Source organism: Antennarius striatus, chromosome 2 (genome assembly GCF_040054535.1).
Source record: "Antennarius striatus isolate MH-2024 chromosome 2, ASM4005453v1, whole genome shotgun sequence".
Taxonomy (NCBI): domain Eukaryota; kingdom Metazoa; phylum Chordata; class Actinopteri; order Lophiiformes; family Antennariidae; genus Antennarius; species Antennarius striatus.
Genome location: NC_090777.1, coordinates 16,038,702 through 16,051,012, shown reverse-complemented (window position 1 = coordinate 16,051,012; position 12,311 = coordinate 16,038,702). Strand labels below are relative to the sequence as shown.

Here is a 12,311-nt window from a genome sequence, read left to right as displayed (position 1 = left end):
ACTTCAGAAATACTCAGAAACAAGGTGAAAGGTGACTCAAGCGTGAAAGATATCTCATTCATGATGAGTGCTTGCTGGGTTGGTACATCTTGGTGCAAAGCCAACTTAAAAATGAACATGGTTTACCATCAAGCACCGCCTGAGACACTGGCTCTACATCTTTATAAATATACGTCTATTATGGACAGTTCATTGTTTTGTGTGTCTGTTGTCAAACAACTCTAGTACTTGATTTTTCTGCCAAGCACTGTTACCACAATCGTCAGAGAATCTCTCTCAACGGGTCACTGGTGTTACAGGTTAATATCCATATCCATGCTGTCCTATGTCATTCACTGGCACTTGTGATTTTGTGTGTTTTCCTCCATTTGACCTCCCTTTAAAAATAACTACAAATAAACTAGTTAGTATTCCTGTAATGACAACAATCTAATTGTCCCACAGTGGCAATTAGGGCAACATCTCATTCAAACATGTCCAAACAAGGCCTTGGTTTCTTTTCAGCTGAGCTCTGTGAGGACAGATGGCAGTGAAGGAGATGAACAGAAACTCCAGGCACTGCCGTTCATGCTTCCATCTCTGGACTCATGGTCATGTAATGCAGCTTAATATGTGACTATTTAGCTGCTTTATGCGTTTCCGTTGAAGCAACGATCTGACTTCATATAGGGGCTCTGAGGAGAATGGAGCTGAGCAGGTCACTGGAGCTGCCCGAGGCCTGATTAATCAATCCTAATCTATTACAGCATTTACATTCCTCTGCATTTAAGTTGTACTGTTACTGTGAGGCTTCACTTCACTTCATTATGCTGCACACTGCATTAAAGGTGGTCATCCACCCATTCTCCCATCTACACACACATTATGTATACATGCACATTAACATGTACTTTTTCACAGGTGTACAGATAGAGCGCAACTGGACATGCAGTTTTTGTGTCAGCATGCATATGTAGTGTGTTTGTATGTTTGTGCTGAAATATTGCCCTGAAGGCTGACAACTTGTCAGGTCAACACCCCGGCACACGCTGCCCGTTATAATCAATACCATCAGCCGATCTCTCAATGATTCTTTCTCTCACTTTAGATGCCTTAAAATGAAGCATTGCATTTAAATATTTTTAGTTTGTCATTGTATGTATATGTATAAGTTCATCCATGGATAATTTTGTCCCATTCCTGTTACTGTTCCTCCAAAGAACATTTTAGATGAGATTAAATATACGTTAATGATCCCAAACTGGTAAATTCACAGCATTTGCAAGATTTCATACAAAGGACACACTAGATGGAGCTGTGTTTAAAGCATCCCTGTTTTAGAGTTCATAGTTTCTTAAAGTCAGTCAGAGTTATAGTCCAATAAAGTTTTGTCTGCCACAATGTCATTCCCTCCCTCCTCTCTCTCTGTCTCTCCACATGAAAAATTTAAAATGTTTGTGCCACAAATCCAGAAAAAGATTAACCAAAATAAGTGACCTAGAAATATCATAAAAATGTGACCATGTTGATAAGTATGATGAAGCTGTAACTTTCATTTGTATCTCCAGGCTTCAGCTTCTGCTACTGTGTGGCTGAAACAGCAACACAGAGTCAGGAAGGGATGAAGAGCATGAAGAGGGAAGGACACGAGATGACAGCAGGCAGGTGGGGCAGAATCAACAGCAGACAACAACAGAATTGTTTATTCTTCAGTTATTTCTTTTTCAAAAATGATTGGGGATGTTAAACTATATTAAACCAAAGCATTTTATTATTTAATAATTAACTCCCCAGAGCCTTGGTATGCCTCCTTCACAGACCCCAGCAGCTCATGTCCTCCAGTCACCAGAGACTCATTGGTTTTACTGGTATTCGACTTTAAGTGATTGTTTTAGATCATGTCAGTCAGCTTTAGTCTGTAAAACATGACAGCATAACCAACCCCTTGTAAGACTTGCATGCTTGTTGTTTTTTGTTTTAATAGATTTCAATGTATTAAATCCATCTTATCATTTTTTATTAATTTTATAATACTGCCAGCGATTACAGATAATTTCACACAGTTGAAAGTAATTTGTGTGTAATTTCCACAGTCTGTCCTGTCTGTACATACAGGCACATGACACCACCTTGTTATATTTCTCATTTCATAAAGAAGCTTGGCAGAATGCTAGAATGTTTGGGATTTGGATAGTTCTGTCTAGAAAGGCAAGGATTTGAATCCCAACCTAGCTTTAGGATCAGGACCCACAATCAAGTAATAGAAGATCTGGATCCAGATCAAATATTTTGTTTAAGATTTGATCAAGCACCTAACTTAATAAAATTCAGCAACTTGAAAGCCACCATTTTGAAAAAAAAAATGCATATTCAGTTATAATTACATCTCTTCTGGAACCAGAAAAGTCTTCACAACACATAAGAATCAGGACAGACGAGGAAATCTACTGCAACCCAACACTCGTGTGGCGGCATTCAACCATATTTAAAGATAAATCACATTATGGCAAAAATAATCCCAGAAAATAACTGGTGCAATGTTTTCTGTGTAAAATGTATTATGATGACACACAGCATAAAGGACACCCTTTATGCTGTGTGTCTGCCGTTCACTCATCACCCTCTCACACACACACACACACACACACCCACACACACGCGCGATAGAGCAGTGTTGTGCTTAGCATGACTCTCATTTCCCCTACTCCCTAAACCTTTAATCCCTGACTACGACACAACCGACGCAATTTGACGTTCTGTTCTCAGACTCACACACTTCAGCACGGAGGTGAACAAATGCACATTCTTAATGATTATAACGCACATGTATGATGTGCTCCTGCACAGCTAGTTTGTTTTAAGATGCCCACTTCACTGTGCAGGTTCTCTGATTGCTGTTACACAACCAGCTCAAACGTCTTTTGAATGACGAATGAGAGACAAAAGAATCCCTTTAAAATATCAGATATATTATTGCCTGTTCTTCACGTTTATTGATTGTTGATGAAATCACTTCCAAGATGATAACACATGAATTTGAAAAAGTACAATGATGTGAAGTCAGGTGCCCTAAAACAACAGATTCACATGTGCTAAACCTGGGAGACATATCATGGATAGTTTCCTATGAAGTCAGGCTGATTGAATTGGATTCTGTGTTTTACGTGAAGGTGAAGTCTTCATGTTTTTTGTTGTGTGCCTGCTGGATGTCATGACTAAGCTCAGGGTCAGTCAGACGCCCTTGTTGCAGAATCTACTTGTGGTCTTAATCGTAAAATGGTGTGACTGTTACCATGCTTTCAAATCCTATATTCCACCATGTGTTTATTCACCCTCTGATCTGTGACTCACCCTCTTCATGGGAAGACTCACCCACATGCAGTTTAAACAAAAATGAAGCCTCGGTTTGTAAACAACCAGTCACATTTACTGGGTGGCACAATGGCGGCACACTCACACCTACAGTTGATTTGGAGTGACCAGTTCACCTGAGTTTGTTTTGGAGGTGGGAGGAAGCCAGAGAACCCCTAGAGAACCCAGGCAGACACTAGGAGGACATACAAACTGCACAGAAAGGCCCCACTTTTCAAATGGGAAATCATTTTTAATGAAGCAGGAGTTTGATTGTCCTTGTTTTGTTTTATTTTTAAAAACTGGATATTCTCAGTCAATCAATTCATGGTGGAGTTCTGTGTTCAATAAAGTCAACTGGATTTGAAGGAAATGCTTGAAGATATTTTGTCTCAGATCCAAACCCAAGACTGCGTTGTATGTGGAAGACAGATGATGGCAAAGGCTTCCTCCTCTGTTGAGAGACGTTCGCTCCACTGATGCATCTTCAAGCTTTTCCAACAAGTCTATTTGACTTTATTCAACACAGACATCTGTTTTTTTTATCATAACTAAGTCATGAATGGTGATTATATGCAATAAATCATGTAATCATCTCAATCACGTATACATTTTATAGCCTGATCATATCCTTTTCAGTACATACCTACGTCTTAGCCATTCACTCATCACATACACATTCACCCGCGGTCCCTTACTCCTACACTCATATAGGCAGATTCATAAAGGTTGCCTGTGGATTATGAGCTCATGAGCTGTGTATGTTAGTCAGCCAACGGTCAAAGAGGCCATCATAAATCTCCTAAATCGTAATCCTGCTTAATATAATAATAATCATTCACAGGAAGACGGGGGGAGGGGGGGTCAAACTGAGAAGAGAGGAACTGACAGAGGAGAGAAAAGGGAAGACAAAAATGAAGAGAAACAAGCCCCCCAAAGGTCTGACCCCACAACCGCCCCTGACTTCTATTATAATAATAAAATTATTTCTGCAAATTAATATGATCAGTTTTGAATGATACATTGGTTTCAGCAAGAATCTATTTTTAACTATGACAGACAGACAGACAGACAGACAGACAGACAGACAGACAGACAGACAGACAGAAAGACAGACAGATAGAAAGATTGATTGATTGATTGATTGATTGATTGATTGATTGATCGATCGATCGATTAAATGTAGAACCCATAATCAAATGTGTGTAACCATCAAGATATGTGTGTGTGAGAGAGAGAGGAGGTAGAGGGATTACCATGGACAGTGGATTTATCATAAGTAAATGATTGTGGGATTCAGTGGCAAGACGGGTGGATGGGTGAAGAGATGAAGGAATGGTATCTATCTATCTATCTATCTATCTATCTATCTATCTATCTATCTATCTATCTATCTATCTATCTATCTATCTATCTATATATCTATCTATCTATCTATCTATCTATCTATCTATCTATCTATCTATCTATCTATCTATCTATCTATATTTACATACAGTATAAATATATACAGTATACATACTGTATATATATATACATACTATATATGTATATACAAAGATAAAATGTAAAAATATATACTTTTTATCTACTGTACTTTTATTTCCATTTTATCTACTAAGATCAATTTCAGACATAATAATCTAAAAAATTGCTAATGCAGAAATGTAATATACTCAGCAGAGGTGTATACTGATGTAATCTGACAACGGAAAACAAATAAGAAAATGAATTTCAATGGTTCATGCTAATATGACAACTTCTTTAAATTATAGTAGTTGTTAAATTATAGTTGTTGTTACTTCAGTGGAGTGAATAATGCCCATCTGCTGAGCATGCAACATTCCACTGTCTGTCTCTCACTTCTTCACTTCACACACACGCAAGAACACACACAATAACAAAGTCCCTTGGCAGGTTCAGAAAAAAAAAAAGCTGCATGCTTGCGCTACATAAAAAAAAAACCCAGAGTTCAATGCTACAGCAAAAAAACACAAGATGTTCCCTGAATTGAACTGCATGAGGTAGAAATACAAACAAATTACAACCAGAAACCTTAAGTGATGATTTCTCTATTCGTTTTTTGTTTTTTTTATTTGTCAACAGGATGATATAAAAACTATTGATGGGTGGTGTTAGAGTTTAGTGTGATAAAGAAAAACACACAATTCGGGATGTGTCCTTTTCTCCATTTCTGTCTATTATACATAAACTATTTGAGGGATTTGTGATGAAACTTGGTTTAAGGTTTAGGGCATGAATAGCAAGAATAAACCAAGTTTTTGAATTGATCTGGATTAAGACATGAAATGATCATTTCAAGAGTCTTAAAGATTTAGGCTTTTTTTGTAAACTTGAGAAATTCCCATGTAACTTTATGAAAGAGTGGGCACTGTCCCAAAGTCAGATCCAATAACTTTTGTAGATCCAAATAAAGCAGTGGATCCATTTTTCTATTTCATTTTCGTTGACAATGAGAGACACCTGAAGGCAACGGTGTCGAAAAAAAAGTAAGGAGTTAAACATGAACTCTTAATTAGAGGTAGATGAGGGATAGTGAGAACTGATTCCATTTTGGGAAGAAATTACTCAGTGGAAATGATGACTCCTCAAACCTGCATCATGACATCAGCTGAGCAAGACAGGCCTGTCTGTCTGTACTAGGATTTCTAAAATGTTCAAACATTTGAAATGAAGTAACCTTCCAAACTGTTCGGTGACTGTTTAGCCTCATTCACAGCTGGGCTTGCGCTAGACGATCGCCACTACACCATAAGCGAAGTAAATTCCAGCGTGGCTACAAGGTTTTTAGCCTATGTAGCCTACAAGCCAAACCCACGAATTGGTGTACGACAAGGCGACGACAATCGATCGAAAGAAAATGGGAATAGAGTGTTTTATTTATTTTAGTTTTTATTTTAGTTTTTTGTGTTAAAATTCTAATTGAACAACAAATGGTGAATGCTGAGAGGGGGGTGGAGTGGTGACAGACCGATCAGAAGGTAAATGAAAGGTAATATCAATACTTTTGTATAGTCTTAGACTTTTGATCCCAATGACCAGCAGGAATAACCAGTGATGCATGTAAATGTGTATTCACCTCGCTTGCTATTTTTCATGCCTTTTCAAATTTAAATGAAAAATCATATTATCGAATTTAAAAAAACAAACAACTAAACTATGGCATACCAATGGTGTTGGTGGTGGTGGTGGGGGGTGGGTTTCCACAGCAGGATACCCCACACACACACACACACACACACACACACACACACACACACACACACAAAATCATACTATCGAATATTGAGAAAAAAATATTAGGACAAAACTATGCAATACCAAGTGTGGGGTACAGTGCTATACCCCACCCCCACCCCACACACACACACACATACAGACACAGGTAATATAACATTGGTCAAAGTTTCTAAGTCAAAGTCAAAATGTCTTCTAGTGTAATTAAAACTTACAAGTAAACATTGAGTAATATTTTGTATGACTATCTTCACATAGTGAATGCAAGTTTTCAATTGTTGAATCTCACATTCATACCTGCATAAAGTAGGACAGAAATAAAGATAGTTCAGCTTGAACTGTTGACTTTAGTGTATTTTTGTAGGTAAACTGGACAGAAGATTTTGCCCTCAGAATGCAGCAGAATGCAGGAAAACAACCCCATTTTCTAAAAAATTGAGTTTTCTAAAAAAAATGGTGCCGCTGTCTTGGACACAGAATGTGGCTTTTTGTGGCTTACGCAGTTCTTTTACACTGAGCCACAGTGGCTTAGTCATACTACCTCCTAGTGCAAGCCATGCACAGGGTAGCCAAATACTGACATTTCAGCTTGGTCAGAGCTATCATTTCATACCATTTAATTACAAGGAGGATGCATCTCTAAGTGAGTCCATCCAATCAGCAGCAAATAAAACAACAGGAGATTGTGACAAAATTGGAGTCAGGCACAATTTGCAAATCTACAAAATAGTTCTTTTCTTTTCACTACAGGGCATCTCTCAAGCCACGGGATACTTGTGCAAAACACACAACGATGATCCACCGTGTGTGTGCTTGTGTGTGCATCATTATTTGTGTGTGTGTCGACAAAATAATAAAATAAAATAAAACCAAACACATCCACACAAATATTACCAGGAAAGCCTTGAGATGCCACCCACACATCAGGCCATGAGCACTCATGCAAAGGTGATGTGTCTGGCCTTCATGTGAAGCTGACTGATGAAAAAAAGTGACATGAGAGGCTAAGAGCATGTGTGAAAAACACTCCTTTAACCTTTGCAGCATATTCAGCAGCAACATCTACAGAGCCACGTATAGAAAAGATCTTTACCACAGCTGTCATTTACTTCCTTCAGTACAACAGGGGTCTGAAGTATACATGGCTGTTCCATTACTGGTGATTTCCAGAGACACTCACCAGCTCTTGGTTAGTGGAGTTGGAGTCGTCTCCGGGGAAGGGGATGTAGATGGCTAAGGCCACACAGTTGGCAAAAATAGACAGCAGTATAAAGATATCAAATGGTCTGAAGACAGGAACTGTTAAGGATATTATCACTAGGATAGATGTGGAACAAAACAACAGGGATCTTAAAGCTATAGGAAGAGTTTTACATATTCATACAAGTTAATGAGTCTGTTTTTTATTTAATGTATATATATTGTGTTCCTTGTTCTCACTGTGATAGAAACTATTGTGTTATTAAAAAGATAATGAAAGTGACATAAGAATGTCCTTCTTGATATGGAGGGCTTAAAGCCTATAAGGCAGGTTAAACACCGTATGCAAATATACAGATAGTGCTTAATGTGTTTGACGTTGTTTTTCTTAATTCACTTGGATAGTTTGATCCTTGATTGATTGAGCTATGTGGGTTTCATAACTTGAAGAATTAAAAGGATTTACTGCATGTTATAACAGAGAAAAAAGCTAACTTTTTTCTGTGTAACTGTAATGTTTGTAACTTGAATAAGTAATAAGTTCAGTTATTTAACATTAAAGAGTAGTATTTCCCCTAAACAATAACATGTTTGTTTAAAGTTATATGATAATGTCCACAATCATGAGCTTATTTAAGAAATCCATTCTCACAAAACATGCATAATCCACTCAGACATGGAAGCGCCTGCAATCCATCCAGCCAACCAAAGCCTCTGTCTCTCGACCAAAGGATACTTCCACTCCACCAGGCTGATGCAGGCCCTGCGGATCGGGTTGTTGAGGGTGAGGCAAAACAGAGCTCTGGGAGGCCTGCTGTTGGTAGATCCTCCCTGCTTTTTGCTTTTGGCGTACTGCTGCCTCTTCCTCTGTGCCAGTGAACCCACAGGAGGTGCTCCAGTGGTGCAAACCGAGGGCCTTGAACTCATGTCAGGCTTTGCCCCATCGACCTGCGCTTGGCGAGCAGCGCTAATGGCGGCATGCCAAGCGAGGACTGGGCTGACTCCAGAACCAGTAGTACCAGGGCCCTGAATGCCACTGTTTGCCCCAAGGAGGCCAAAAGAGGATCCGACGGGTTTGCCAGTGCTGGATGGGGCTTGGAGAGGCTCCGGTGGATGGAGCTGGTGCAGTTGAGTTTGACTTTCTGGCCAAAGCGTTGCAGAGTCAGCGGAGGGAACGGTCCCTCTGTTGCTGGCATACTGTGCCCCTGAAGGGAGAGAGGGGTGAACATAGACACAAAGCCTGTAACATTCTGAGGCTGTGAATGTCAGCATAAAAAAAAACATCTGCAAATTTTGTGTTTTCTGATGATTTCACAGCATTTTGGAGAACTAGTTAGCTTTTTATAGCAATTGCAGATTCCCTGAGTTAATTCAATGTTTAATGTTGTCTGACATTCTGTTGTTTTTGCAAGTACCAAATAAAAGAGAAAAAATATATATAGTGATGTATATCTATACACACATCTGTAACCCTTCTGTTGTCATCAGTATAAGTATCAGAGGACACCGTCCACTTGATGAAAGGGTCAACACATCAAAAGACAGCCTGGAACAAGTATTTACACCTAAAAACAGCTGGAAAGTATACTGGAAGTTTTTGGACTGAGAAGAACAAGTGAGAGAGGGGGGGGGGGAAGAGAGAGAGAGAGAGAGAGAGAGAGAGAGAGAGAGAGAGAGAGAGAGAGAGAGAGAGAGAGAGAGAGAGAGAGAGAGAGAGAGAGAGAGAGAGAGAGAGAGAGAGAGAGAGAGAGCGACTACAATCAATGAAAACCACGAGTGAAAAACACACAGTGCCCTTGAAACACTCGGGTTCAGTGGAAAAGCAGCGTCACATGAGGGGTTTCATCAAAAAGATTGATCGTTTATCAGAGAAGTGTTCCTAAACCCAATATACTGGAGATATTACCACTAATAAATAGTTGTACATTCATCTTTGCTTCCATTTTACCTTGTTAATTTTAAATAGACTCATGTAGTGTTTCATCGGGGGCAGAGTTATGGCCTCCACAGATTGAATAAACCACGCGATTAGGAAATGCTTTCTGTGGCCTGAATTAAACCTGCCGGACATCAGACCCTGTTCCCACCACGAAACATCACTGCAAGTGGAAATCACAGCACAGTTTATTCTGACGTGTTTTTAGAAATTATCTCACACATTTGTGATGCTTGTTGCATAATAACAACTGTGGACGCTGTTGTGGACTTCACCAAACCAGCAGCATACAGCTTCTTATAGTCTAACTTATAAAGAAGGTTTACTTTACAAGTTAACTATGCGTCTCAAAATACACCGTGGACAGCGCACAAATCACGCACATCCTCCGCAAGTTGTCGCATGGGTCCAAAACGACCACTTGACCACATCCAAACCAAAGTCATCCATTTTTCCCAAATGAACTTATGATTGCTGTCATGACAATTACTGTGCAAAAAACAACCGCTTCCCATGATAAAATAAAGCTGTGGAGTAAGTTGGTGAATAACCCTTACGGTTTGGAATCAAATTACCACGTAGAATAAAGACAATAATAGACTAAACCCAACGAGCGCTCTCGCCCACTCTCACGGCGCGTTAACTCTCCTCCTGCGCTCCGCGCACGGATTTTACCTTCAGACTGCTCATCTGCTTCTTGCATACTCGAATCCACATTGGGGGAAAAAAAACGTTTTAAATCCAACACATCGTTGGAAAAAACATCCAAACGGTATCGACGCGGTAACGAGCCTCAACCGAGCCGTGGACCTGATATATAAAAGCTTTTCCCAACACAAATCCTGCGAGGAGCGCCAAACATTTTCTCCACATCCGGGTGTCTCTCTCCGACCCACGGAGGAGCGACAGGACGCGCTGACAGCAGCACTCAATCCACTGCTGACAATTACTGTGCGTGTGACGGTCGGACACAAGTTGGAGCTGTCAGCCTCCGTTTATGTAGAGCTTTGAGACCATTAAAATAATAGTCACCAATAAAACTGTTGTGTTTTATTGGATCAAACTGGTTGGATGACAACAAGTATCTCTGTTGCTTCTGAGATGCATTTATACAATTATTAGCAAATAATAAGAAATTAATTCAAACAACTACTAGGCCAACAACAAATAGGTCTACTGAATCTCCCTGACCTGTATGACAGATTTAGGTCGTCTCATATCGTTAATAACTCGTTATAACGCTGTAATCAACCATTTCAAGATCTGACTCTCCTTTGCTATTCTGGATTGTAGGATAAACATCATGCTCTTATCCAAAGCAGTAGACTACAGTAGATGCTCAAATCCTGTGACTTACCCCTCAGGGGTCTCCCCCTAATAATGAACGGCATTCTGTCACCTGGCTCTTCTTTGGGGCCTCATAGCGCTGTTTTCTGCCCTCACAACGGAGCGAATGGAGAGGAAGTGAGCTCCCGGTGCTGTGCTGGAGGGTTAACCGTGATTGGATTACCTGTGCCTGTGTGGAGGATAACAGTTTCACGGTATCGTGTAATCCTCCGATTATAATCCTTGCCCCCGTGGCAGGTGAGGGCAGCAGCTGCAACTCGACTGGAGCAAATAACTGTTAGAGAAATTAATGTTTGATTCTCGATATGTGTATATGATGGGCTTAAAGTCTTCTATAAATAAATGCAATAATGTATTCGTTTGAACTGATCGTCATTGTTACTTTGGTTAACATGAATGCAAAAATGTATTCTTTCAATCTGCGCATGAAATGTTCTCCGAGTGAAACGCAAATTCAATAATATGTATTATGTAAGCAGCTCTTGTGATCCATATTGCATAGAAATTTTAAGACCACCATTAGAGATTGGACCCAAAATGAAGTATTGCAGCGCAGCCCTGTGGCATTTAAGTAACATGAGGATACAATCCACATATTTTCAGAAGATAAATTATAAGATAAGAAAAAATAAGATAAGTAAGATAATCCTTTATTGTTACAGTGGGGAAATTTGTGAAATTATCTTTGATCTGTAAGAAAAAAAATGTTTTGTTTTTATTTTTTGTGATTGAAACCCCGCCTGATTGTAAACTACTATTCGTCAAAACCATAACTCGTGATTATTTACGCGTCTGATCAATATGTTACTGATGCTCTTTGACAGCTGACAACTGTGATCTACTGTATGTTGTATTATGGCACCGCGTTGTAGGGCTATTTTGTATTGTTTTAATCGTATTAAAATTTAATTTACAAAAAAAGAGTCCTTCAAAAGATGTAAAGACTCATGAACAAATTCCTATTCAACAATCGCTTCTAGTCCACCAGAATCAGGTGAAAATGTCTGTATTTGCAGAGAAAAAGAAGTTTTTTTTTTGTTTTGTTGTAACAGGATGTTTTTCCGCCAAATGAGATATTTTCGTTATAGATTATCGCATTCTTGTCATAAAATAGGACAGCTGTTGTTATTTTATGTGATATTTTACAGTGGTTACTGGACTTGTTTATTCTGGTGGAGGTGGACCGCTTCTCCAACTCCGGCTCCACTACAAAGAGCGAGTCTTGGTCTGTGTCACACTT

At 39.3% G+C, this 12,311-nt stretch overlaps 1 protein-coding gene across 12 annotated transcripts in view; it reads right to left on the bottom strand.

Annotated features, from left to right (window-relative positions):
* The window catches only part of cacna1db (calcium channel, voltage-dependent, L type, alpha 1D subunit, b), a 75,071-nt gene extending 63,858 nt beyond the window's left edge, over window positions 1–11,213 (bottom strand). For 10 of the 12 annotated variants that reach the window (XM_068334372.1, XM_068334416.1, XM_068334452.1 and 7 more), the window contains exons 1-3: window positions 11,082–11,213; window positions 8,525–8,993; window positions 7,769–7,874 (exon numbers count right to left, since the gene is read on the bottom strand). In XM_068334372.1, coding sequence (XP_068190473.1) covers window positions 7,769–7,874; window positions 8,525–8,993; window positions 11,082–11,115 — 609 coding nt within the window. In that variant the 5' untranslated portion in view covers window positions 11,116–11,213. Of the gene's footprint in view, window positions 1–7,768; window positions 7,875–8,524; window positions 8,994–10,399; window positions 10,553–11,081 lie in introns of those variants that run through there. The other 2 variants (XM_068334381.1, XM_068334462.1) reach the window with 2 other exon arrangements.
* Between the last annotated feature and the right edge of the window lie 1,098 nt (window positions 11,214–12,311).